Below are 27,356 nucleotides of genomic sequence, written 5' to 3' on the forward strand. Positions count from 1 at the left end.
TGTGGATTGGTGTTAAGTCACGTGATGGGGGCAACAACTTGGGGTATATCGGTTGTTACGGTGTTGGTATATGTTGGGGGTGAAGACTTACAGAACGGCTGTCACTTTTAGGGACGGCAACATCCGGTACTTGGAATGGTACTTCCGGGTTAGAGCTGTCATATCCCGTAAGGAGGGGGGTTTATTGCACGAATTGCTGTGGTGGGCCAGCTTTGCTCCAATATGAAGAAATTCCTTGACGGATTAAAGAGTGATATAAAATTCAAGGGTGCAGGACCGGGACACAAACTGAGCGAAGATACCAGGTAGAGGAGGCGAAAGAAATAGCTTGGGTAACGGAGAAGGGCACCAGCTAGGCAACGATAGACGACACTAGACCTCTTAAGAAAGTGCAGAATCAAGCGAGACGAGATCATCTCATGGGCTATTTAGTTCTGTAGCATTATTTTCACTTTATCTGTCGCCTTACTTTCTTGTACCAGTCTTTCTTCTCTCATCATATCTCCAACCTGTTCATTATCATGCTCTGACGTAGCCATTAGTTTCATCTATGTCTTTCTCTCTCTCCATCTGAGGAAGCTTAGTAATTAAAACAGTTAAGCATGTCAAGAGGCCACATATTATCTGTGTATGGGGCTTCAGAATTCTTTTGTTTAAGCTCATTCTCTAATTCACTGATTCCCAGACTGTGTAGCCCAACTTGAGGCCTTGATATGAGACATGGGGTGAATGCATATTTGCAGTTAAAGGTAATCATGAAAGCCAATGTCAGTAAGGGTAAGACTTAAAGGGGTTGTTCACTTTCAATGTCCAAATCTTAATAACACCAACAATGCTCTCAGCATGTTATAAAATCAATTTTCCATTAAAGAAAAGTAAAAAGGCCACTGTAAATGCTACTTTTAATACCTGTTCAATCAGTCCTTCTTCTGTCTCTCTGATCAGGTTTCTGAAGGGATGGGAGTGACCTATTTTGAACCTGACACACTGAGAACTTCCTATATGCTTACATCATCTTATCCAGACTTCGCCCTTACATTTTTCCTATTGGACCAATTCATTTAGTAAATGTGTACCTTAAAGAATAAGTAAACCTTTTTTTTTTGCTGTCAGTCAAATTACTCTAAACAGCCTCCAGAATTACCTACCCAGCATTCTGTCTGACCTGGTTCCTCAGAAGTTAATTATTTTCTTTGCTTCCTTGTGCAAAGTGAAGCCCTGCCCCCACTTCCTGTTTAGGTCTCTCATCAAAAAAAAAAAAACACTGCTAATGCACAGACTGGCTCCTGCTGCCTCCAGGCATGCCCAGAAAGCTCTCCAGGTCGACTAGAGTAGTCGAATTGAAGAAAGAACTGAACAGGAAGTGGGGGCGGGGCTTCACTCTGCACAAGGAATCAAAGGAAAGGATTAACTTCTAACTAAGGAACCAGGTCAGACAGAATGCTGTCTGTGGAGGCTGTTTAGAGTAATTTTACTGATAGAAAAAAAAAGGTTTACTTATCCTTTAAATAGCAAATCACTACTCCAAGCGCACCATTTTTATTGTATCCAGATTGCTTTACGAGTTTAAGCTTTGGATACGCTTCGTGTGCCCTTTCCCTAAGCATACCCTGTTGGTAATGATAACAGTTGGATCATGCAGCAGACACCCTGATAGCCTTTCCCATTAATATTAGCATGTTATTAATTCAAGTAGCTTTATCTCTACATTCTAAAGTGGCACATACAGGTCAGGTATGTAGATTAAAGTCTTTTGCTGACATTATTTGATTCGATTTGTATATTGGGCATTTTTTTAGGAACCCTTGACACAAAATAATTAGTTTAATATAAATATGTCCTCTGTGTATATTTGCCATTTTCACTTAGATATGCTTGTGTGTATATATATATATATATATATATATATATATATATATATATATATATATATATATATATATATATATATATACAGTGAGGAACATAAGTATTTGAACACCCTGCAATTTTGCAAGTTCTCCTACGTAGAAATCATGGAGGGGTCTGATATTCACATTATAGGTGCATTCCCACTGTGAGAGACAGCATTTAAAAATCAGGAAATCACATTGTATGATTTTTAAAGAATGTATTTGTATTGCACTGCTGCACATACACTGTAAGTATTTGAACACCTGGCAATCAGCAAGAATTCTGGCTCTCAAAGACCTGTTCCTCTGCCTTTAAATAGTCCACCTCTACTCCACTCATTATTCTAAATTAGTAGCACCTGTCTGAGCTTCCAACCTGTCCACCCACAGCCAGTCAGACTCCAACTACTACCATGGGCAAGACCAAAGAGCTGTCAAAAGAGAGACAAAATTGTGGAACTCCACAAGGCTGGAAATCACTATAGGGCAATTGCCAAGCAGCTTGGTGAAAATAGATCAACTGTTGGAGCAATTGTTAGAAAATGGAAGAGGCTAAAGACGACTGTCCGTCTCCCTAGGACTGGGGCTCCATGCAAGATCTCACCTCGTGGGGTCTCACTAATGATAAGAAAGGTGAGGAATCGGCCAGAACTACAAGGGAGGAGCTGGTCAATGACATGAAGAGATCTGGGACCACAGTTTCAAAGGTCACTGTCGGTAGAACACTACGCCATCATGGTTTCAAATCATGCATTGCACGAAAGGTTCCCCTGCTCAAGTCATCACATGTCCAGGCCCGTCTGAAGTTTGCCAATGGCCATCTGGATGATCCAGAGGAGGCATGGGAGAAAGTCATGTGGTCAGATGAGACCAAAGTAGAACTTTTTGGTCTAAACTTCAGGAAAAATAAGGATGAGTTGCATCCCAAGAACACCATCCCTACTGTGAAGCATGGGGGTGGTAAAATCATGGTTTGGGGGTGCTTTCTGCAAAGGGGACAGGACGACTGCACTGTATTAAAGAGAGGATGAATGGGGCCATGTATTGTGAGATTTTGAGCAACAACCTCCTTCCCTCAGTCAGAGCATTGAAGATGGGTCGTGGCTGGGTCTTCCAACATGACAATGACCCAAAGCACACAGCCAGGGTAACCAAGGTGTGGCTCCGTAAGAGGCATATCAAGTTTCTGGAGTGGCCTAGCCAATCTCCAGACCTAAATCCAATAGAAAATCTTTGGAGGGAGCTCAAACTCTGTGTTGCTCAGCGACAGGCCCGAAACCTGACAGATCTAGAGGAGATCTGTGTGGAGGAGTGGGCCAAAGTCCCTGTTGCAGTGTGTGCAAGCCTGGTCAAGAACTACAGGAAACGTTTGACCTTTGTAATTGCAAACAAAGGCTTCTGTACCAAATATTAACACTGATTTTCTCAGGTGTTCAAATACTTATGTGCAGAAGTGCAATACAAATACATTCTTTAAAGGACAAGGAAAGGCTAAGTCACTTGGGGGTGCCAAAATGTTAGGCACCCCCAAGTGACTTTAATCGCTTACCTTGTACCCCGGGCTGGTGCCCCTGTTAGGAGAAAATTTTACCAGCCCGGGGTACCTGTAGCGAGTGCTTCCTCCTTCCGTATTCGCGCTGCCGGCAAATTCCCAGGACAATCACATGTGCAGTAGAGTGCAAAGCCGACTTTATAGCTTTTTCACTTTACTGCGCATGCGCGCAAATTCCCAGGACAATCACATGTGCAGTAGAGTGAAAAGCCGACTTTATAGCTTTTTCACTTTACTGCGCATGCGCACGAGTGAAGCAAGAAGCGCTCGCAGCTACCCCGGGTTGATGCTATTCTCTCAGAACAGGGGCACCAGCCCGGGGTAAAAGGTAGGCAATTTAAGTCACTTGGGGGTGCCTAACATTTTGGCACCCCCAAGTGACTTAGCCTTTCCTTCTCCTTTAAAAATCATACAATGTGATTTCCTGAATTTTTTTTTAAATGCTGTCTCTCACAGTGGGAATGCACCTACAATGTGAATTTCAAACCCCTCCATGATTTCTAAGTGGGAGAACTTGCAAAATCGCAGAGTGTTCAAATACTTACAGTATGTTCCTCACTTACAATATATTAATTTATCTGAAAGTAAACACTTCCTATGTGTTTTGTAACTTAAATTAAGTGAGGTAGATCCAAAATATGGATGAATGGAATATATGGTATTATATTGTTGATATACTGTGATTCTTTTTTTGAACAATGTTTGTGATGTTTTGTAGTATTGTTTTCATGTTTGAAGTGGATTGTCCAGGCTGTTGATGTCATGTCTATCTTCACATGACATTTTTTTCACAATACATGATTTATAGGAATCTTTTGTGTTGTGTGTTTTTTGCTGGTCATCCAGCCAAGATGTCAGTCAATTTAAAAAACTTATATACAGTACATATATACTTAAAGGAGAAAGAAAGGCTAAGTCACTTGGTGGTGCCAAAATGTTAGGCACCTCCCAGTGACTTTAATCGCTTACCTTTTACTCTGGGCTGGTGCTCCTGTGAGAAGAAAACTGCACCAGCCTGGGGAAGCTGTGAGCTAGTGTCCCCTCTTACTTTCCTGCCTTTCCACGCTTGCATATGCGCAGTAGAGTGAAAAGGAAGAGGAAACACACACTGCAGGTACCCCGGGCTGGTGTGGTTTTCTCCTAACAGGAGCACCAGCCTGGGGTAAAAGGAAAGCGATTAAAGTCACTGGGGGGTGCCTAACATTTGGCACCCTCCAGTGATTTTTACCCTCCTTTAATATTACATATTTGTCACAACTAGCCACCGGAGAGGGCATGAATAGAGAAATAATAATAAAGATGAAATAGTGACCCATGTTAAATATGAATGCAGGAAAGAGGCAGAAAAAGACAAATAAAGGTGTAATTCACCTTCAGGTCAACTTTAAGTATGCTACAGAATGCCATATTCTTACCAACTTTTCAATTTTCAATTTATTACATTACTTGCCTTACTCTTCTAAAACTATTGGTCTGTGAGGCTACAATTTAATTGTTATTGTTACTTTCTAACACTTATCTTTCTATTTAGGTCCTCCTCTATTTGTATTTCTGTCTCTCTTTTAAACCACTGCCTGGAGAGCTATTAAACAAAAAGCTAAATAATTCAAAAACTGCAAATAAAAAATGAAAAGCAATAGCAAACTGTCTCAAAATAGCACTCGCAATATCATACTAAAAGTTAACCAGTTTAAAAAGAAAAAAAAATTGAGAACAATTGAAAAGTTACTAAGAATCAGACATTCTATAACATCTCAAAAGTTGATACAAAGTAAAACTACCATTTTAAATAGACAGATTATGAAAAATTAGTTCTGCTGCTTGATCCATTTATACTTGTAGATGTTTATAAGACTTGTAGATGTTTATAAGACATGCAGACAAAAAAAAGATTGTTTTAAATGACTCTGTAAAACATTTTTTGTGGGGAAGGAAAGCTTTGAAGTTATATTTAGATAATGAGCTTTATAACATGCCATAAACAGGTAGGAAATAAGGGGGACAATTGTGCTACCTTTGCCTAGCGTGCACAAAGAATATGGATAATACATTTTTCAAAAAATTCTTCCTGCAGGGAAAATGTGGCTAAAGTTACAAAAGAACAAGTTAAACCACGTAAACCTCCCACAGGGGAGGCACAGATAGCAGCGGCTTCTGCTGCAATGGCGAGAATGGAATCGTTGCAGGGGCGGACCAAGGTGCAGTCCAAGGATACAACAACAGGTGAGAAGGAAGAGGTTAAAGGGAAAATTATTGGCTATAATTCTAGGGGGAGGTGGTGAAACTAAGGCTTATAAAACTGCACCTTTGCCTTTTTATTTTTTTTCATTTTACTTTTTTTTTTTTTTTCTTTTCCCTACTGTTTATTTTGACAGCGTGACTATTGGATCAGATATTCTGACCACTAATTACGCTGTTGTGACTTATTTTGTTGTTTCACTAATTTGCACAATTTTTGTGGTTTTATTGCATTTTTTTTTATCCCTGTATTAGTGTTCCTGATCTGTTTTTAGCATAGCTTTGCCATGTGTAACTTTGGTGTAGAAAAATAACTACCTATTTTGAACTCATCAGAATGTGTAATTTCAAAAAATACCGTATATACTCGAGTATAAGCCGATCCGAATATAAGCCGAGGTACCTAATTTTACCTAAGAAAACTGGAAAAACTTATTGACTCGAGTATAAGCCTAGGGTGGGAAATGCAGCAGCTACTGCTAAGTTTTAATAATCAAAATAAATACCAATAAAATTACATTAATTGAGGCATCAGTGGGGTATATGTTTTTCAATATTTATTTCAAAGAAAAACAGTAAACTAGCTCTGTAAGCGGAGAAGAGGGTCAACAAAAACAATATGAGTACTACCCCACGCTCATTGCACATTGGCAAACTGGCAGCAGACCCGGTCCCAGAGGAGATGTAAGGGGAAATAAGTATTGCTAGTGGGAGCCTAGGCCAGGACACTGGAGGGTCTGGTTGCGGGTGGCCTAATTTGCACACAAAGGAGAGAGGGTGCTAGTCTAGAGGGACCCATGGCACCCGAGTATAAGCCGAGGGTGACTTTTTTTCAGCACATTTTGGGTGCTGAAAAACTAGGCTTATACTCGAGTATATACAGTATATGGTTTTCTATGGGTCTCTCTATAGTTAGGGGGTGTTACGGCACATAATACGCTGTCAGGGCTCTGTAATTGTGTGAGATAAATGTGGTAAATTGCAACAGTTTTATGCGATTTTCTGAAGTGTCATAAAAACCAATAACTTTAGGAAAGCTTTGCAGATTGGTACTTTGGTGTAGAAAGGAATCTTTACCCATGTTGGATTTGTCAGAATGTGTACTTTCCAAATATATATGGTTTTCTGGGGCTCTCTGTATAGTTAGGGGGTGTTACGGCACATAATACGCTGTCAGGGGGCACTCTATGCAAAAGCTGAGCTGGCAGGCGAGACATCCATATGCGCTATTTTCATTTTGGGGTCAGTGCATACCACAGACTTTGGTATATCTATGCATGTTGGGCATCAAACTGTTCAGTAGCCCTTAGGTGTTCCTATTTGAGGTGATTTGCCATTGTATGCAAAAATTGTGTGAGATAAATGTGGCAAACTGCAACATTTTTAGGTGATTTTCTGAAATGTCATAAAAACCACTAACTTTAGGAAAGCTTTGCAGATTGGTACTTTGGGCATCAAACTGTTCAGTAGACTGCTGGCATTCATATTTAGGGTGATGTGTCATTATATGTAAGAAATGTTGTAAGATATTTGTGGCAAATTGCAACAATTTTAGGCCTTTTTCAGAAGTCATAAAAACCATTAACTTTAGGAAAGCTTTCCAGATTGGTACTTTGGTGTAGAAAGTGTACTTTCCAAAAATATATGGTTTTTAGGGGTCACCCTACATTTCTGCAGCTTCTGCCCCTCATAAAACTGCCATGTGTTTATGAATTAGGTAAAGGTAAGCCATGAATTAGTGTGCACAATGTATATTTTGGGGTCTCTTAAGTGCCAAGTGCCATGTGCTTTGATAAACCTATGTACAGTGGGCATCAAACTGTTCAGTAGACCTCTGGGGTTCATATTTAGGGTGTTTTATTTTGGTACCTAATGACCTGTAGAAAATAAGATGCTGCATATTGGAAGTTTTGAGGTGATTTTTGGAAATGTCATAAAAATCGGCAAACTTAGGAAAGCTTTGCGGCTTGGTACTTTGGAGTAGAAAAACATGGGTACTCATTTTAGATTCAGGGGAATCTGTACTTTCCAAAAATATATTGCTTTCTGGGGTGAGTATTTTTGTAGTGTTATCCCACATAAAATTATGTAAATGTGTTGATTTTGTAGGATCTGAAATGACAAAAATAACAGATCATATGGGGGTATGTTCACATTGGGGCCCCTACATGCCACATACTTAGGTAAACCTATACATATTGGGCATCAAACTGTTCAGTGGACCCCTGGCATTCATATTTAGGGTGTTTTATTTGGTTACTTGATGACCTGTAGGAGATAAGATACTATAGACTGGAAGCTTTGAAGCAATTTTTTTGAAAATTTCACAAATTTTGATAAAAACCAATAACTTTAGGAAAGCACTGTGACTTGGTAGTTTGGAGTAGACAGACAGTTGTGCCTACTCTGGATTCTTTCCAAAAATGTATAATTTTCTGGGATGAACCTTCTGCTAGTGGAATTTTTGGCCTTGAAATCTAAAGTATGCAGCTTACTGTGCTTTGGAAATTTGGTAGTGTACTGCTGGGAGTTTTTGACATAAACCTATATATAATTTGGTATTGGCACGTTCAGGAGACATTGGACTTTCCAAATCAGTCGTATTTTGCTGCATAAAAAAATTTTGTTTCTGGTGGATGTGTTTATATTATGGAAAATATGTTTTGTTTTTTTTTTCTTCATTCTTTAGAGATTTAGAAACCTATACAGGTATCGGACCCCTGATCCGGAAACCCATTATCCAGAAAGTTCCGAATTACGGAAAGGCCATCTCCCATAGACTCCATTTTAATGAAATAATTCACATTTTTAAAAATGGTTTAATTTTTCTCTGCAATAATAGAACAGTACCTTGTACTTGATCCCAACTAAGATATAATTAATCCTTATTGGAACCAAAACAATCCTATTGGGTTTAATTACTGTTTAAGTCATTTTTTTAGTAGACTTAAGGTAGGGGATCCGAATTACAGAAAGACCCCTTATTCGGAATACCCCAGGTCCTGAGCATTCTGGATAACGGGTCCCGTATCCGATATTGTTACAGAATTGGAATTACACAAAAATCTTCTACCATATTTTGAAAGCTTAGGTTGTTCTTAAAAAAAAAATGATGTATTGTTTTCCTGGATGAACTAAAATTCCGCCCCAGAGGAAAGGCCCCTAAAGTGAAACAGGCAAAATGTTCAAAAACTGTCTGGCAATACAAGTTCCGCTTTGACCAAAATAGCTGGCAGTGAAAGGGTTAAAGGGAATCTAAACCAAAATAAAAAACTTATGTAAACTGATTTAGAATCAGTTAAGAATGTATTGCAAAACTGCTCAGAGAAATGCTCACAATAAATTGACCTTATTGTGTGTTTAGATTTCCTTTAGGAAACAATTGGTGTTTTTATTAATTGCTTTTTCTTTCCAGGAAGAAAAGAGGTGATTGAACAGAAAGAAGAGTCTAATGTGGGTCCAAAGGTAATATACTAAATGTGAGTTGAGTGGTCAGTCAAAATGTTTTTAAAAATGACATTGCTTTGCCACTGGCAGGATATTGGTACCACAAGAAAGAAGTCCAGTTCTGTTTGTACTGTCCTGTTCAGATGCCCACTCACTGATGAACTGCTGAGGAAAGAGGAGAGGGAGGGCCACATTAGAAATGTTTTACAGAGGGTAAGTATTTATAGAGTATATTAAAGTGTATACTATCATGGGGAAAACATGTTTTTTTCAAAACTTATCAGTTAATGGAGCTTCTCCAGCAGAATCCTGCATTGAAATTTTTAATATTTAATTTTGAAATTTCACAAGGGGCTAGCCATATTCTTTATTTCCCAGGGTGCCACAACCATGTGACCCGTGCTCCAGTCACACTTTACTGCTGAGCTGCAAGTTGGAGTGATATCACCCCCCTCCCAGCTGTCAATCAGCAGAAAAATGGGAAGGTAGCAAGATAGCAGCTCCCAGTAGATATCAGAATAGCACTAAATAGTAAGAAATCCAAGCCCGCCTTGCGACTCCTCCAGTTACATGGTAGTAGAAGAAACAATAGCTTATCTGAAAGCAGTTCTAATGTGTAGCACTGTTTCCTTCTGAAAGCTCAGAATCAGGCATAGTGCACTGAGATGGTGCCAAAACACCAATATTACAACTAAAAAAAAAATACATTTGTTGGTTAAAGAATAACATTTTAAATGGTGGAGTGAGTTGTTTGCTATGTAAACAGTGTAATTTAGAAATAAAAAGTGCACCAAAAAAATCATGACAGCATCCCTTGAAAGTATTCACTGAAGTGAAAGTTTCTGTTTCTTCTAGTTGTCCACCACAGATCCCACATCTGCTGCCATTCTGAAGATTCACACATATAACAAAGACAGAGAAAAAGTGAAACTTGGAACTGAGACTATAGCTAAGTAAGTACACATATAATGACTATATATGATTAACATAATGCATTTTTTAGAGAACTAAAAAATGGGTATGGCAATGACAAATGTTATTCTATATATAATCTTATTAGTTGTTTAACATTACCACAAATTATTCACTTGGACACACAATTTAACAAAACTTGCCAGTGTCTATCCTCACATCTGGAGAAGGGCATTGACTATTTTTGGTATATTGTGGCAAGGAACAAAACATGTATTTAAATGTTTTAGAAGCTGTGCCATTTCACAGTGCCCTAGATTTACCTAGCAATGTCAAAGGAAAAAACATTTTCCTAGGGGTTTCCAAACATGCAGTATGTCACCTGTTTTACCCTAAGATCACATGCCAGCCCAGCTGAGATTGAGCCACTGCATAGTACCATAAACGTACCCTACAGTGCAAAGAAGAAACCATTTTTGTGGTCTTCACAGGTGTTGTGATTATTCTGTTTGCCCTCAAACCTCATTGGTTTTCCAGCTAATGCTGGGTACAGGGTCTATCTATCTGACCAATGGCATTACAGCATGCTATAGAGCAGCGGTTCTCAACCTGTGGGTCAGGACCCCTTTGGGGGTCGAATGACCCTTTCACAGGGGTCGCCTAAGAACATCAGAAAACACATATTTCTGATGGTCTTAGGAAAAATTTTATGGTTGGAGGTCACAACATCAGGAACTGTATTAAATTGTTGCAGCATTAGGAAGGTTGAGAACTACTGCCATAGAGCATCTTTTTAATTCTACTGTTTTTATAGCTGACATAAGATTTACTAGGTGACGCCAGGCACCTCAGCCAGTAATCTGATGTTTATGCATCTCTATCATTTGTTTAACTGTACAGTTTTGCAAAAGCCCCCCCAATTATGCAATTATGAGCTGATGCTAATTTCAATTATTTAGATACATGAATAATATAATCAGTCACCCTGAAGAAGAGAAGTATTGCAGAATCAAACTGTCAAACAAGGTGTTCCAGGTGAGGAATTGCAGCAGATGTAAAGCCATATAATTTCTCAAAGGATTTTCACATTTTCCTGTAAATTTTTTGTAATTCTTCTGTACTACCTACTCAGGAGAAAATCAGCTGTCTAGAGGGTTCCCATGAATTCTTTGAGGCTGTTGGCTTTGAAAAGAAGACAATGCCTGGGCAAGGTAAGCATTGGCAATTCTGATATAAGAGACCTGGATGTGTAACCAATACCTCTGAGGAAAATGCAACTGTGAAGATGTAGATGATAATTAGTCATGTATTTCACGTCCTAGATTTACAAGAAGAATTTTTTGTTCTGGGTGGTGATGCACTGAAAAACCTAGATGCATTACATGGGCATTGTGATGCATTGCTGAGTGCAGAGCCTTTGAGACTAAGTCTGGAGAGGCAATTGCGTATTTTCATGCCATCCATTGAAGCTGCACACTTTGACCTTCCTGATGACTTTTTCAACCTGACTGCAGAAGAGATAAAGAGGGAACAAAGAGAAAGGTATGTATTTATTTTACTGAGAATAGAAACATAAATCTTATTTGTCTGTCGTCCTCATTTGCTTTTCATACAAATGAGGACATCTCTCCTCAACCAAAATGCTTTTCTAGTGGATCCACTTCTCTGGCAGTACATATGCTAATTATAAAACTCTGCACCTGCTGAACCCTAATCAGGTTGTTATGGGTCTGCATTCGGGATTCCAATTTGGTCTGTACTTTAAAATCCAGTAGGTAAGGCTCAGTCTTTAGAGTGTTCCATGTCACTAGAAATTTTATGAGCAATCCCTAGTACATGGGAGGGTTTTTTTTTTTTTTTAATCAGATGCAAAGAGGAGAAAGTGCACAAAGAATTAAAAGGCAAGGAAACTTTCCTTTCGCAGGATCCAAAATGCTTCACAGTGAGACAGGGAAAATGCACAGAAGAGGGAGGGACTGCAAACACTGCACACAACAGGAAAATTTTAAAGCAGTTTTGATGGGATGCCACATTTATGATTGACATTGGCACTTAAAGGGGAAGGAAAGTCACTTGGGGGTGCTAAAATGTTAAGCACGCCTAAGTGACTTGAATCGCTTACCTCGTACCCCGGGCTGGTGCCCCTATTAGTAGAAAACCGTACCAGCCCGGGGCACCTGGGGCGAAGCGCTTCCTCCTTCGTTAAGCCTTGACTGTGAGTCAGGCGCATGCGCAGTAGAGTGAAAAAGCCGACTTCTCTGCTAAAGTTTGGCTTTTCACTCTACTGCGCATGCAGCGAATAGGAAGGAGGAAGCGCTGCAGGTACCCCGGGCTGGTGCTGTTCTCTCCGTACAGGGGCACCAGCCCGGGGTAGAAGGTAAGCGATTCAAGTCACTTGGGGGTGCCTAACATTTTGGCACCCCCAAGTGACAGTAGCTTTTCCTTCTCCTTTAAATAATATAAGTTGAAAAAATTCAACTCTGATGCAGAGCAGGACAGAAAAATGTGCTTTGAGAGTGTGAGGGGTATCTTGGCGGAAAGGTAGGGATGCCATAGTAGCCAGATACTTCTATGTAAGTGCAGTTTATCATCCAAACGAACTGAGTGATGCATTAAATACATGTCTTTCTTTTACAATTATTATAGAGAGGGAGGTTGCTAGCCAATATAGGGCTATTACCCAGCATGTATCTGCAAGTATCTGGCCTACTAATATTCGTTGCAACGCAGGCAGGTTAGGGTAAGAAGTAGCAACAATGCTATTTTTATGGTTAGTTACATGGGCATAAAAATAAGTTGCAAGATAATTTGGGACCAAAGAGCAGAAACAATGGGGCAGTGCCACTATACATGTCCCCTCTGTCAGGGCAACCTCTAAGGCAAGTTGGCAGGAGGAAAGGGAAGATCCAAGATCAGTATCCCATTGTTCTATTAAATCTAAGGGATACATGCAGCTTGGTGTGTCTGCCCTGTTTCTTCATTGGGTGCTCATCTGTCTACAGGCATACTTACCACCATCTTCTGGCACTTACAGGGAACACCATAAGCTGTATGGAGGCTGTATGAGAGCTAGGGAGTGTCAAATAAATATATTTTAGAATATTTGCTCTCTTTGGGGCATTGGTATGGGATTCCTTATCCCAAAAGCTCAGATTTATTTGAAGGTTATCTCTCATGAAATCCTTTTTATGCAAATAATTCTAATTTTCTAGAATCTAAAATTCTAGATTTCTAATCTCTCCAATAATAAAATAGTACCTTATATTTCAAGGTATATGAATCCATAGTGCTGGCAAAACAATCCTTTTCAGTTTATTTAATGTTTTGCAGACTTAAACTATGGAGATCCATATTAAAGAAAACACCAGGTTCCAAGCATTCTGGATATTAGATAGCTTCTTTGTGATTGATTTTTCTTTGGACCTCCAAGTGACTTTTGTATGTAACAGTCAATAGTGGTACGTTTGTGCTTCTCTCTCTCTGTATTTAAGGTCACCAGTGGGAAGTTCTGTTTGCTTTTTTTTTTTTTTTTTATCAGTGGTCTAGGGGCTGGTTTCCCTGGTTGAAAAAGGTTTGACTGGGGTTACGTTTTGGATCCATTTCATGTTTTCAGAGCAGATAAAGTGGTTATTCCTAATGTTAATAGAAGTGTCCAGAAAAATGATTTGTGACTGAGAATAGAAAAGCTTCAATTTTATGGTAGGGTGAAATATATTTTATCTAGAGTAGATTAGCAGATAATCAGGCTCACACAAAAAAAATTGACTTGAAAAAGTTTCTCAAGATTAAATGTTTAATCAGTAATAATACAGGCATGGGATCTGCTATTTGGAAAAGTTATCCAGAAAGCTCTGAATTACAGGAAGGCCATCTCCTATGGATTCCATTATAAACAAACAATTCTATGTTTTAATAATTTCCCTTTTCTCTGTAATAAAACAGTACCTTGTACAGGTATGGGACCCTGTTATCCAGAATGCTCGGGACCTGGGGTTTTCCAGATAAGATGTCTTTCCGTAATTTGGTTGTCCATACTTTAAGGTCTACTAAAAAATAATTTAAACATTAAATAAACCCAATAGGACTGTTATGCCCCCAATAAGGGGTAATTATACTTTAGTTGGGATCAAATACAAGGTACTGTTTCATTATTGTAGAGAAAAAGCAAGTTATTCTTAAAAATCTGAGTTATTTGTTTAAAATTGAGTCTATGGGAGATGAGCTTTACATAGTTCCGAACTTTCTGGATAACTGGTTTCCGGATAAGGGATCCTATACCTGTACTTGATCCTGACTAAGATGCATGAATCCATTGATGCTTCTATCATTATTTACACGTGAATTTTTCTCTAAACCATGCTGGGTCAAAAAACTGTATTCATACAAACGTGTGAACATCACTAGCATCAAATGTTTCACATACAAATCGCCAGTTAGACAGCACTGTCCTGAAATAAACAGATTCAACAATACTGCTTTTCCCCTTGTAGGACAGAAATGGTGGAGAGGAATGCAGTGCTCAGAACCAAAGCAATGCGAGAGCGTGAAGAACAGAGAGAAATGAAGAAATACAATTACACTGTGCTGAGAATCAAATTGCCAGATGGATACATCTTGCAGGGTAAAAACCACAGCCACATTATATACTTTTGTTTTTGCCAACAACTTTTTGCCTGGAACCTTGCAAACCTCTTCCATGTTATATGCCACTTCTCCAATATGGACCCTGTTTACAGGCTTTGTATGTTGTGTTAAAAAGCCTGTGGAGGCCAAGTGCAATATGGGGACCTTAGAGAGCCCAACCAGACTACAGACATATATACATAAAAGCCTCCTCTAAAGACTTCTCTCTTTCGCAGGCATATTCTTTGCTCGGGAACGGGTGTCTGCTTTGTTTGATTTTCTTCGTGAGCAGCTGCAAAATGATTGGCTTCCTTTTGAACTTCTGGCTCCAGGGGGTCACAAAGTAGAGAATGAGCAGGCTACATTGATAGAGTGTGGGCTGGTAAGTGCTTTTCTGAAATCAAACTATTACTACATTTCAGATGGGGTTCAGTTCCCCAAACATTTGATACTGAACTACAGGAAAAAAAAAAAAAAAAAAACACACACTTTCTCCTCTGCAGGTACCATCTGCACTACTGACCTTTCGCTGGGATGAGGCTGTCATGGCTGATGTGGAGGCTGGGGGAGGGCAGAGTTCAGTCAGTGTAATAAAGCCAGAGCTTCTCTCAAAGGTAGAGCAACTCACATAGGAAATATCACTACATGTCCCGCCTGATGATATTCATTTTGGAAAGAAAACAAAAAAGTGCTTGCCTGGAGTCATTAGTTTTCAAGGCATGTTGCATTTCAGATACAGGTAGGCAATCAATCAGCAGGGAACATTCAATTATGGTTTTGTTTTTAGCCACAACTGCCCACAGGTTATAGGTTAACCTTTGGTTAAATAAAAGACCAGGATCTGTACCAAAGCAGCTTTTCAGATAAACCAATAAGCAAGAAACAGTTTAGTTATGATAAGGCAATGTATTTCGCAACAAATGTATTTCTCCATTAAACTCTATTGATCTAGAGGATTTGTTTTGAATAAAAGGTATTTGCATACAAGCGTCTTGTAAGTTATTTACACAGCACAAAATGCAGATTCCCATCTGTTAAGTTTTGTAGAGTCCAGTTTCCATTCATGCACCCTGGTATTAAGCACTTTGCAAAACCATGCCCACATTATCACACTTAGCTACAGAATGACATACCATATACTGGCAGAGAATTCATTTGAATTATGCTTTATTAGAGACTAATTGGCAGTCTTCTTACAGTTTGGATTAAAGGAGGTTGTTTTTTTTTTTTATAATCTTGCGCATGAAAGTGCAATCTGTACACAAGTCTAATTTATGGTTTCAAACTGCCACAAGTTTTAAAAAATCTTTATATATAAAAATCTACATACATATACACGCATTGCTTAATTTTTATTTTAGTCTTGACAGGAGGCAAGGACAGCAGAATCATTCAGGTTTATCTTGCATTTTATGGTGGAGTCCTCTGCATCTGAAGAGAAAAAAAAATCTCAATTAAACTATGGTTACTGATGAAAGATGCAATATCACAACATAGTGTACATCAAGGACAAATTTTAAATACATGTATAGGCAAGGTTATGCAGAATGCTCAGACCTGGCGTTTTCCAGATAAGGGGTATTTCCATAATTTGGATCTTCATATGTTAAGTTTACTAAAGTCATTGAAACATTAAATAAACCCAATTGGATTATTCTCCCTCCAATTAGTATTAAATAACTTCTTCTCGGAAAAACTGAATCAAGGGCCTGCTCCTGCACTACTCTGCCACCGCACTAACTACCAGTTCACAGCAATCTGGCCCACCCACATGCCTGGTGAAAAGGAGCCCACCAGGATTTCATCCAGTGTCTTGCTGGGCCAATCCATCCTTGTACCCAAATATCCCAGCCAATGCTGTCAAGCAGTTCTGTAATCTTGACATGCTATGGGGGCATAGATAAGCTTCGGCAAGCCCCAGTGCTTGCAAGTTCAAATTAAAAATTTGCCTAGAAGGCTTATTTTTTTTTATTGGTTTTAATTTTCATTTTACAAAAAAAGGAGAAAAAACTTTCAATTAACGGTTTTACTGCCAAGCACGTATATGATACATGCTTCGCAGAAAAAGCTGAGTGCCAAGGACGTATCACATACGTGCTTCGCAAATGAATCGTCTTTCTGCACTGACTGGTGCAGAGAGTCCAGTGCGCCCCCAACCCCCTAGGCAATAAGCAAAGGGGGGCTGGCATTGCAGTCGTGTCTGCTGTTAAAGCAAAACTATATCCCCAGAATGAGTACTTAACCAACAGATAATAGATATATTAAAGGACATGTAAAGCCTACATTTGCCTACAATGTATATAGGTTGGACAAGTCTCCCCCACCCAAAGGCACTATTTGTACTGCATACGTCCCCTCCGTTTGCTAGCACCATCACATTTTCCTAAAGCAAACAGCAGCTTTTACACGGCAGACATTTTTTCCTCCACTACATAATATTAAATCTGAAAAGAGAATCAAGAATAAAAGGTCACACAGGCAGAACTGTCTTTGATAAAATTTCTGCTTTGTTTGAGCTGAGCTCAGGAGAGGAGGTTAGGAGAAATTGAAGCAGACAGCTAGAGCGGAGTTTCTATGGGAACCAGCCATCTCTTCACTGGCTGCTAGACTGGAGGGCGTGTTTAGCAATGTGAGCTTAGAACAACTGAGCATGCCCACAAGCCAGAAGTCAAAGCAAATTCCTGAGGGAAGGGGCCCGAGTGGGTTACAGGACAAGAAGGAAATTTAAGTGGTAAAGGGGACGCTGCAGCCTATTAACCTCTCGACAACCAGTGTGGTAGGTATTGAAAGATTTCAAAGAGGCTGATCACTGATTAAATCTGTGTGTGCAGGGTTTACATGTCCTTTAAATGACCTATTGCATTGTTGTTTGTTGGTGTAGAAAGACATCTTCAGCTGTTTTGGATTTGTCAGAATGTGTACTTTTCAAAAATATCTGGGGATCTCTGTACAGTTAGGTGGTGTTACAGCTCATAATTACAGCACATAATATGCAGCCGGGGGCTCTGTTTGCAGAAGCTGAGTTGGCAGGTGAAAAAATTCACATGGACTACTTTTATTTGGGATCTGTATGTAACCACATACTTTGGTATATCTATGCATATTTGGCATCAAACTGTTCTGTAGACCTCTGGCGTTCATATTTGGGGTGATTTGTCATTGTATGTAAAAAAAAAAAAAAAAAAATAGTCTTTTTTGCAACGTTTTTAGGTGACTTTCAGAAATGCCATCAAAACTGCCAAGTTTTGTTGTTTGGTAGATTGCTGTAGAAAGGTAATGCCAGTATTCGATCACCTCCCTAAAGTGCATAAAGGGTTAATCCCACCTAAAGGACAACCAATCGTCTCTGGTATAAATTCACTTAATGAGAAACTTAATCAGAACTAAATTGATGTATTTACAACCTCTTGTATTAAGACTTACATCATATTTGAGAGATACAAAACATGTGATACAGAAATTTGAGGATTTGAAGTGGGGATCTGACTACATCTGGGCAACAGCCAACATAACCAGTCTCTACTCTTGTATACCCCATAGAAAGGGTTTGCGTGCTATATAGCATATCATCTAGAAAAATATAGCGATCATCAAATTGTCCCAAAAGAATTTTGGAAACAATTGAATATTTATTGCACCACAATTTTTTTCAATTTGATGGTATCTAGTACCTTCAGAGGTGTGGGACCTCAATGGGTGTGAAGTTTGCACCCACATACGCCAACCTCTACATGGGTTGGTGGGAGGAGAACCACATCTATGAGGGTAGCGATGCCTATACTGAATCTATTATTGTCTATAAAAGTTATATACAGTAGACTATTTCATATTTGTGTGGAAAGGTGAGGGATTTGCTTTTAATTGCTTTTTAGAAAGCCTTAATCACAACAATTTAAATCTTAATTTCACGGGTCATTCTAATGAGACATTTCTTTTTTAGATTTAACACTATCACATGTAGAATCAAAAGTGGTCACTACTATTTTTAAGAATGCACAGGTAACACGCTGTTACACGCAGCCTCTTGTCATCCAAAGGCATTCCCACAGGACAATTTTGTAGACTAAAACACATCTGTAGCTCAGAGTCTGACTTTATAGACAAAGCACATGGATTAAGAAAACAATATTTGACGAGAGGTTACTCTAAAAACGATTTAAACAGTGCCTTTAATAGAGGCACTGGACAGGAATAGAGAGATCTACTCAACAAAATAAGGAAAAAATAAAAATAGAGTTTTGTTCATTACTCCATACAGTAGCCAATTTAATTCGATAAAACACATCAAGAAACATCTCCCAATTTTGTACAATGATCCAAAATTGCAGCATGTTTTGGGAGACGGATGTGAATTTGTTAGGCGAGCGCCCACTCTGGGCCATATTTTGTTACCAAGTGAATTTAAAAGAGATAAATAAGACCGTAACTGGCTACAAGTAAAAAGAATGTATCAGTGCGGATCATCAAGATGTATCACTTGCTCGAGAGTATATGTATCAAAATGTTTCACAAGCACAGGGAAAAGTTATAAAATAAATAGTTACATTAATTGTAACACAACAGCTTCAGTATACTTATTAACTTGTATGAGCTGTAACATCCAATATGTGGCATGTACAGCTCAACCTTTAAAAAAATCATATACGAGAACATATAAATCAGGTTAATTCCTGAAGTGAGGCAACAACAAGTTGCACGACACATGTAATGGGGGAAATGTATCAATGCTACAGGGCATCGACAAGGTGACTATACAGATTAGAGGAGGGGACAAACTAAAAAAAACTTTTAAAACTTGAAGCCAAATGGATTTTTATTCTTAATACACGGGAACCACAAGGACTTTATGTCAGATGATCACCTGAGTTGTCATGTATAATAATGTTGGAAAAACCTTCTCTCTTTTTTTTTCTTCTTCTTTCGCTGACAGCCTGTTAATCCCCCCTCTGACCAACAGTCTTTTCTTTAAAGGGATGGGAATTTTTTTTTCCTTAAAAGGGATGGGATTTAAAAATTTGTGTGTGTTTTGTTTTTTATTTCTTTCTTTGACAGCCTGTTAATTCCCCTCTCTGCCATGATTTATATGTGGGATTAACAGACAGATATGTATGACAATATTAAACATATTAATCATTAAACTTATAAAAGATATCAAGATAAACTGTCTGCAATAATATAAGCTTACACTGTTTGTATTAATGGATGCTTATACTGGTTTCACTGCTTTATTATTGTTATATGCATATGGTCTCAAATTTCACAAGGAAAGTGACATCAAGAATGATGCCACTTGTGCATGCCTTTTAAACCCTGAATAGTTTGTTATTCCATGTACCTATAAATATGTGTGCAGTCACACAAAACATGTTAGGTTTTTATCTTTAATAAAGCTTTTTTGAAATTGTATCTGCTGTCCTGGAGTCAGACGAGTGCATGCTGTTTTGTGCTGGCTATTGAAGTTGAATCTCCCCATGCTGCTGGTCTGGGGGCATGGTACCCGGGCCACCAAAAGGAAGCGGTGAGTGAACATCCTGCATTTTGAATTTACATGAGTATATACTCCCCAGAACAAAGAGAAAAGAGTGATAAGCGAAAGGTTCAGGGCATAAGCACCCGAACCTACTATTTAACTGGGTGAGCGCTAATTGAAATATAAATCAGTTTTTCATCTGTAGTGGGAAGGACTGTGAGCCCCCGAACAGTGTGTACTTTAGAAAAATATGGTTTTCTTGGGGTTTCTGTACACTTTGGGGGGGTGGGGTCTTATGACACATTATACAGTCTTGGGGCTCTGCTTGCAAAACAAAATTGGCAGGCTAGAAAATTCACATGCATTGCGTTCATTTGGGGTCCATACATATCACATACTTTGGTATATGAGGGTGGGACCTAACCCCTTATCCATGTTCAGGAAACAGCCTGCAGCGCTTTCCTCCGGCAGCTAGCTTCAGCAGAGGACTGTATGAATCCTGTGAGTTTGGAAGTGGGGATAGAAGACTCCACCGCAGCTTACATATCTGCTCAGCTGATGGCAGACTGCCGTTATGTGAGTGAATGAGCCCACACCCCAAACACTGGTGACCTACCTTTAATCACATAGGTCCTTAGGATAGTAGATCTAATCTATTTGACAATTACTGGCTTTGTGGCCCTTCTTGGGGCAATCAAAGGAACATAAAGGTATCAAGATCCGAATGCTGCACATGTGTGGATCACGTCCAGATGATTTAATCTTTGATCCTGGTTGGTCTCAGGTTCCAGACATAAGGAGGGAACCACTATATCCTGATTCAAATGGAATTCATAGACTACCCTAGAAAGAATTTCAGGACCGGTCGCAGTATCACCCTGAATGGGGGCTTGCACTACAGCAGTCAGTTCCCAAACCTGTCGGGCGGAGATAATTACGAGGATGAACACCACCCTCTCCATCAAATCACCAAGGTATGAAGTCCACTGAAGGGGGTCTTACTGTAGCATGGACAGGACCAGCCCTGCAGAAGTCTCGATGTTCGGGCAGAAGGCTATCTGCTATTAATACAGGATTGAGAGAGCAGACATCTGCACCTTTAGGGAGCAACTGTCCTTGTACAAGCCAGAGAAGACTGCATTCCTCGAACACCCAAGGATCTTTGTCACTGTTTACACCATGCAATAAGGGCTTTCCATACCCTGTGGTAATCTTAGCCGATACCAGTTTTTGCTTTCCACTTAGTCAGTATGACAGAGAGGAATACCGGATTTGGTCAAGATGAGTGCCACTAGAGCCACACTGTTAAAGTCCTCTGTGGTAAATCTGGGTGGATGACTGGACCCCATGATAGCAGATTGACCCTTACTAGAAGATGGAATGGTTCACCTGCTGCCAAGGCTTACAAAGTCTGCAACCCACAACTGTTGCAACCAAAATGGTACCACCAGGATGGCGTTGAGTCGTTCCCTCTTTATTTGCTTGATGCCTTGTAGAAGCAAGATGAGGCAAGGATGTATAGCCAAGGAGGTAAGAGTGTCCACCTCTACCGCAAGAGGAGCACTTGGTCCTGCTATGAACCTGGGTAAGCTTGGTGTTGTACAAGATCCACTTTTTTTTTTTTTACAATCATGTGGAAGCCTCTGGATGGAGCCTTAATTCTCCGGGATTCAGGGTCTCGCAATGGAGGTGTCTGCTATCCAGCTGTCCACACATGGAATGCGTACCACTAAGATGTCTAGTGCTGGTGCAGGAAACAAATACATGCTGGGGCAACAAAGTCCCTGAATTTTAGAAAAGCAAACTGTAAACCCCACCTGGCACTCTGGTTGTCCAGAGGTTAATAGTTAGGTCGCAGCATTTCCTTAATCACTTAAATTTCCTTCTCCTCCTGTAACCCACTCGGCCCCCTCCCTCAGGAATTTGCTTCGACTTCTGGCTTGTGGGCATGCTTAGTTGTATCTAAACTCAGATTACTAAACACGGCTTCCAGTATAGCAGCCACTGAAGAGATGGCATTGCTGGTTCCCATAGAAACTCAGCTCCAGCTGTCTGCTTCAATTTTTTTCTCCTAACCTCCTCTCCTGAGCTCAGCTCAAACAAAGCAGAACTTTAATCAAAGACAGTTCTGCCTGGGTGAGCCTGTATTCTTGATGAAATGTATGCTGAATAAGGGGGTGTGTGTGTGTATGCTGTTTGCAGATTTAAATGTATCCGATTATGTATCAAAGGAAAAATGTCCACAGAGTGAAAGCTATTTGCTTTAGGAAAATGTGATGGTGCAGGCAAATGGAGGGGATATATGCAGTACAAATAATGCCATTTGGGTGGGGGAGACATGCCCAACTGATATACATTGTAGGCTTTACATGTTCTTTAAGGACAATGCTTCAGAGCATAGATCGGGGCAACATGTTTTCTGCATAAAACACAGAGCAGAAATTGTCATATAAAATTTAGATTAAATCATAATTGTTCTCAATTTATTCAATTAAAAATAAAATGCAGAAGTGTTACCCTATGTGGCTTAATTCGGAGGAAAATAAGTTAAAAGGGAAAAAAAGGAATGCGTTTAAGAAATACAAGTCAGAGGGGACAGAAGCTGCATTTATTGTATATAAACACTGTAACAAGTGTTGTAAAAACAGCAATCCAGAAGGCAAAGATAGAAAATGTGTGACAGAGGCTAAAACTAACCCCAAAGAGTATATTAATAGTAAAAAGATGCAGGCTGAGAGTGTGGCCCCATTGATTTATAGCAGGGGTCCCCAACCTTTCTTACTCGCGAGCCAAAGACAAATGTTAAAAGATTGGAGAGCAACACACGCACCATAAAAGTTCATGGAGGTGCCAAATAAGGGCTTAGATTGGCTAATAGGCAGCCTTCTATGCACACTATCAACTTACAGGGGCTTTATTTGGTATGAAATCTTGTTTTTATTCAACCAAAACTTGCCCCCAAGTCAGGAATTCAAAAATAACTACCTGGTTTGGGGGCACTGAGAGCAACATCCAAGGGGTTGGTGAGACATGTTGCCCCCGAGCCACTGGTTGGGGATCACTGATTTATAGTAACAATATGGTTACAGCAGATACAGAAAAGGCAAATGTGCTAAACGTTTTTTTTTTTTCTTCAGTGTATACCGTAGAGGAGCCAGAGTGCAAAGACCCACCCAATAGCTGCACTGTTGCCTCAGCTCAAACTAGTCAGTGGTCACATGATATGGTGCTTAAAGGTTTACACAAGGTTAATGTGAACAAGGCACCAGGGCCAGATGTAATACACCCTCTGGTACTGAGAGAGCTTGGTTCAGTTTTACAGTGGCCTCTGTTTCGGATATTCTCACACTCGCTTTCTTCTGGTATGGTACCTATGGATTGGAGGAAGGCCAATGTCATTCCTATATATTTAAAAAGGGATTAAGATCTCAGCCTGGCAATTATAGGCAGTAAGTTTGACATCTATGGTGGTCAAGTTATTTGAAGGCTTTTTAAGGGATCACATACAACATTATGTACTGGGGAATGGCATTATAAGCAGTAATCAGCATGGCTTTATGAAGGACAGGTCACGTCAGACCAATTTAATTGCTTTTTATGAAAAGGTTAGTAAGAAGCTGGCCAGTGCAGTAGATGTGATCTACTTGAATTTTGCCAAAGCATTTGATACCGTTCCCCACAAACGACAGGATCGGGTACAGAGGGTGGTTGTTAATGGTACATTCTCTACTTCTCAGTGGGGTCCCTCAGGGTTCTGTTCTGGGTCCACTTTTGTTTAATTTGTTCATAAATGACTTCGGGGAGGGTATTTTAAGTGTTTACAGATGACACAAAACTCTGCAGCCCAGTCAATTCTATCAAGGATGTGGCATCCTTGCAGCAAAATCTTGACAAACTGGCAATCTGGGCAGCTAAGTGGCAGATGAGATTTAATGTGGATAAATGTAAGATGTAAGATCTCACCTGAGATGTAAAAATATGCAAGCCACTTATACCCTTAATGGGACTTCACTAGGCAAATCCATAATGGAGAAGGACCTTGGAGTCATAAAGATAATAAACTTGGCTGTAGCAAGCAATGCCAGGCAGCAGCTGCATGGGCAAACAAGGTTTTGAGCTGTATTAAATAGGGCATAGATTCACGGGAGGAGCACTGGTATGGCCCTATCTAGAATATGCTGTTCAGTTTTGGTCTCCAGTGCTCAAACGGGACATTATTGCATTAGAGAGGGTCCAGAGAAGGGCAACTAAGTTGGTAAAGGGTATGGAAAGTCTCAGTTATGAAGAAAGACTGAACAAGTTAGGTTAGTTTACGCTGGAGAAGAGGCACTTAGGTGACATGATAACTACAGTGGATATAAAAAGTCTACACACCCCTGATAAAATGTCAGGTTCCTGTGCTGTGCAAAAATGAGACAAAGATAAATCATTTCAGAACTTTTTCCACCTTTAATGTAACCTATAAACTGTACCACTCAATTGAAAAACAAACTGAAATCTTTTAGGTGGAGGGAAGAAAACCAAAAAAACTAAAATAATGTGGTTGCATAAGTGTGCACACCCTCTTCTAACTGGGGATGTAGCTGTGTTCAGAATTAAGCAATCACATTCAAAATCATGTTAAATAGGAGTCAGCATACACCTGCCATCATTTGAAGTCCCCCAAATAAAGTTCAGCTGCTCTAGTTGGTCTTTCCTGACATTTTGTTAGTCGCATCCCACTGCAAAAGCCATGGTCCACAGAGAGCTTCCAAAGCGTCAGAGGGATCTCATTGTTAAAATATATCAGTCAGGAGAAGGGTACAAAAGAATTTCCAAGGCATTAGATATACCATGGAACACAGTGAAGACAGTCATCAAGTGGAGAAAATATGGCACAACAGTGACATTACCAAGAACTGGCCGTCACTCCAAAATTGATGAAAAGACGAGAAGAAAACTGGTCAGGGAGGCTACCAAGAGGCCTACAGCAACATTAAAGGAGCTGCAGGAATATCTGGCAAGTACTGGCTGTGTGGTACCATGTGACAACTATCTCCCCCGTATTCTTCATATGTCTGGGCTATGGGGTAGAGTGGAAAGACGAAAGCCTTTTCTTAAGAAGAAAAACATCCAAACCAGGCTACATTTTGCAAAAACACATCTAAAGTCTCCCAAAATTTTATATATACACAGACACACAGACACACAGCAGGACTTTGCAGAGAAAATAAATTTATTTATGAAAAAAATTGGATTTTTTCTCATAAATAAATTTGTTATTTTCTCTGCAAAGTCCTGGTGTGTGCAGCTCACTGTCTTGCTGTATTTTTTCGCTAGCACCCTGGGCATTTGAGCTCAAATAGGGTGTGCTCCGTTTGTTTCTATGTATATATGTATACCTCCGGAGAGCAGAAAGGCAGTAGGCAAAGAGTGAGACATAACCTCTTAGACAGGAGGGGCTCCAGAAAGAGAACCTTGGCCCCTGAGTAGCATGGTTTTTGGAAAAAAAATCCCAACCACTGCTTCAGAGCCACAAGAGTCAGTCCTCCTTCTGAGGACACTAAAAGAAAACTGAGGAGAACAGTAAATAGGCAGGGGATGAAGGTCAGAGCAAGAGGAGGAGCCAATTAACTGTTTAGTGTCCGTTCTCCAGCTGCACGATGTTCATCCCCATGGTGCCTGTTTCCCCTACTCTAGGCAAGAGAAAAAAACTTTTTATATACAACATTGTATAAATTACACTTAACACTGTTTTAATCAGAAACTTGTACCCTGACAATAGGCTATGAATCCCCATTAATATGTTAACAAGCCCCTAATGGTGTCCCTACAAAAGGTGTGGACTGAAGACTGAGTGAAACAAATTACTGTCTTTCACCAAAAAAAACAAAGTGGCAGCCGAGTCAGAATTTGGGTAGATTTCTGTTTGTTAAAAGGAACAGTAACACCAAAAAATAAAAGCTTTAAAGTAATAAAAATATAATGCACTGTTTTCCTGCACTGGTAAAACTGGTGTGTTTGCTACAGTAACACTACTATAATTTATATAATAAGCTGGAAAAAAGGAGAAAAGGCACAGGTTACATAGCAGATAACAGATAAGTTCTGTAGAATACAATAGTGTTTTATCTGTTATCTGCTATGTGCCTGTGCCTTTTCTCCTTTGAATGGCTGCCCCCATGGCTACATAGCAGCTCATTTATATAAATTATAGTAGACTTTCTGAAGTAAACACACAACTTTTACCAGTGCAGGGCAGCAGCACATTATATTTTAGTTACTTTTATACACTTTCATTTTTTGGTGTTACTGTTCCTTTAATATGGAAAGTAATTAACACTTTTACTCAAAAAAGGGGGGGGGCAGAAGCTATCTCCACTTTTGTGAATTCCCCCAAAGCACCAAGTTTGCATATGATTTACTTAATATGAAATGGAGGAGCCACAAAACGCACATTTTCATTGCTAAAACCTTAGCCCATGCAATTAATCTACTAATCACTATTTTATGCATTGTAACCGTCCTCATAAAATCATTATTTTTAGAACCACAGATTCTGCATTATTCAAGGGTATAACCACAAAGCAGTACCAATATTTATAATCTGCACTACACAATATTTTTTGTACTTTCAGTGATTAAGCTGCACATGGTGATTTTGCCATGTTTGTAGCCATTTTATTGAACCAGTTCTGCATAGCTTTTAATTGCTCATTTGGGACCATTAAAATCCAATTTAAAAAAGTGAAAAGGATGCTTACGGCCAATCTCACTAGTTGCAAATCCACTATTCTTGATAACTTGTTGTGTGGAGTATTCATTATATTTAGGATGTTGGTATGTTAGGATATGTGGGGCATATGATGGGGTAACACACAAACAATTGTCAGCACTTTTTTTTAATGAAACCTAACTTTAGGAAAGCTTTGTAGTTTAGCAAAAATAAAGAAAAATGTCTTGGGGGGTTATTATATATTTATAATATGCATATAGGGTGGTCTTTATTATTTTCAGATGCTGATTTATTTAGCTTTTTGTTCAGCAGCTCTCCAGTATGAAATTTCAGGATCTGGTTGCTGGGGTTTAATTTAACATAGCAACTAGGCAGTTATTTGAAAGAGACAGGAAAATTGAAATGTTGCTATGAATGGGCCATTTTATAACATACTAAAAAAGTTAACCTGAGGGTGAACCACCCCTTTCAAGTAGACCTCAGATGTTCATATTTAGGATATTTTAT

General features: G+C 39.4%; 2 protein-coding genes across 5 annotated transcripts in view; one reads left to right on the forward strand and one right to left on the reverse strand.

Moving 5' to 3' along the window:
* Positions 1-31: 31 nt before the first annotated feature.
* On the forward strand, positions 32-15,648 carry ubxn6 (UBX domain protein 6). Of its 4 annotated transcripts, none has more exon segments than NM_001005818.1 (11): positions 32-305; positions 5,519-5,667; positions 9,098-9,147; positions 9,220-9,342; positions 9,985-10,082; positions 11,001-11,076; positions 11,174-11,252; positions 11,364-11,583; positions 14,532-14,662; positions 14,901-15,046; positions 15,168-15,648. In NM_001005818.1, coding segments are annotated over 11 exon segments (1,284 nt in total). In that variant the 5' UTR covers positions 32-222; the 3' UTR covers positions 15,297-15,648.
* Positions 15,556-27,356, reverse strand: part of chaf1a (chromatin assembly factor 1 subunit A) — a 35,903-nt gene continuing 24,102 nt past the window's right edge. Inside the window, exon 15 of the mRNA XM_002934004.5 lies at positions 15,556-16,095. Within this exon, the coding sequence (XP_002934050.1) occupies positions 16,022-16,095 (74 nt within the window). The 3' untranslated portion in view covers positions 15,556-16,021. The remainder of the gene's footprint in view (positions 16,096-27,356) is intronic.

The sequence above is a fragment of the Xenopus tropicalis genome, chromosome 1 (assembly GCF_000004195.4).
Source record: "Xenopus tropicalis strain Nigerian chromosome 1, UCB_Xtro_10.0, whole genome shotgun sequence".
NCBI classification, from domain to species: domain Eukaryota; kingdom Metazoa; phylum Chordata; class Amphibia; order Anura; family Pipidae; genus Xenopus; species Xenopus tropicalis.

What these genes read in the sequence shown, in the direction of transcription:
- ubxn6 (XM_018092061.2), top strand. Translation starts at nt 223, where the DNA reads ATGAAGAAATTCCTTGACGGATTAAAGAGTGATATAAAATTCAAGGGT. An exon ending in GGAACTGAGACTATAGCTAA is followed by an intron (nt 10,083 to 11,000) that starts GTAAGTACACAT and finishes TCAATTATTTAG; the next exon opens with ATACATGAATAATATAATCA. An exon ending in AGATGGATACATCTTGCAGG is followed by an intron (nt 14,663 to 14,900) that starts GTAAAAACCACA and finishes TCTCTTTCGCAG; the next exon opens with GCATATTCTTTGCTCGGGAA.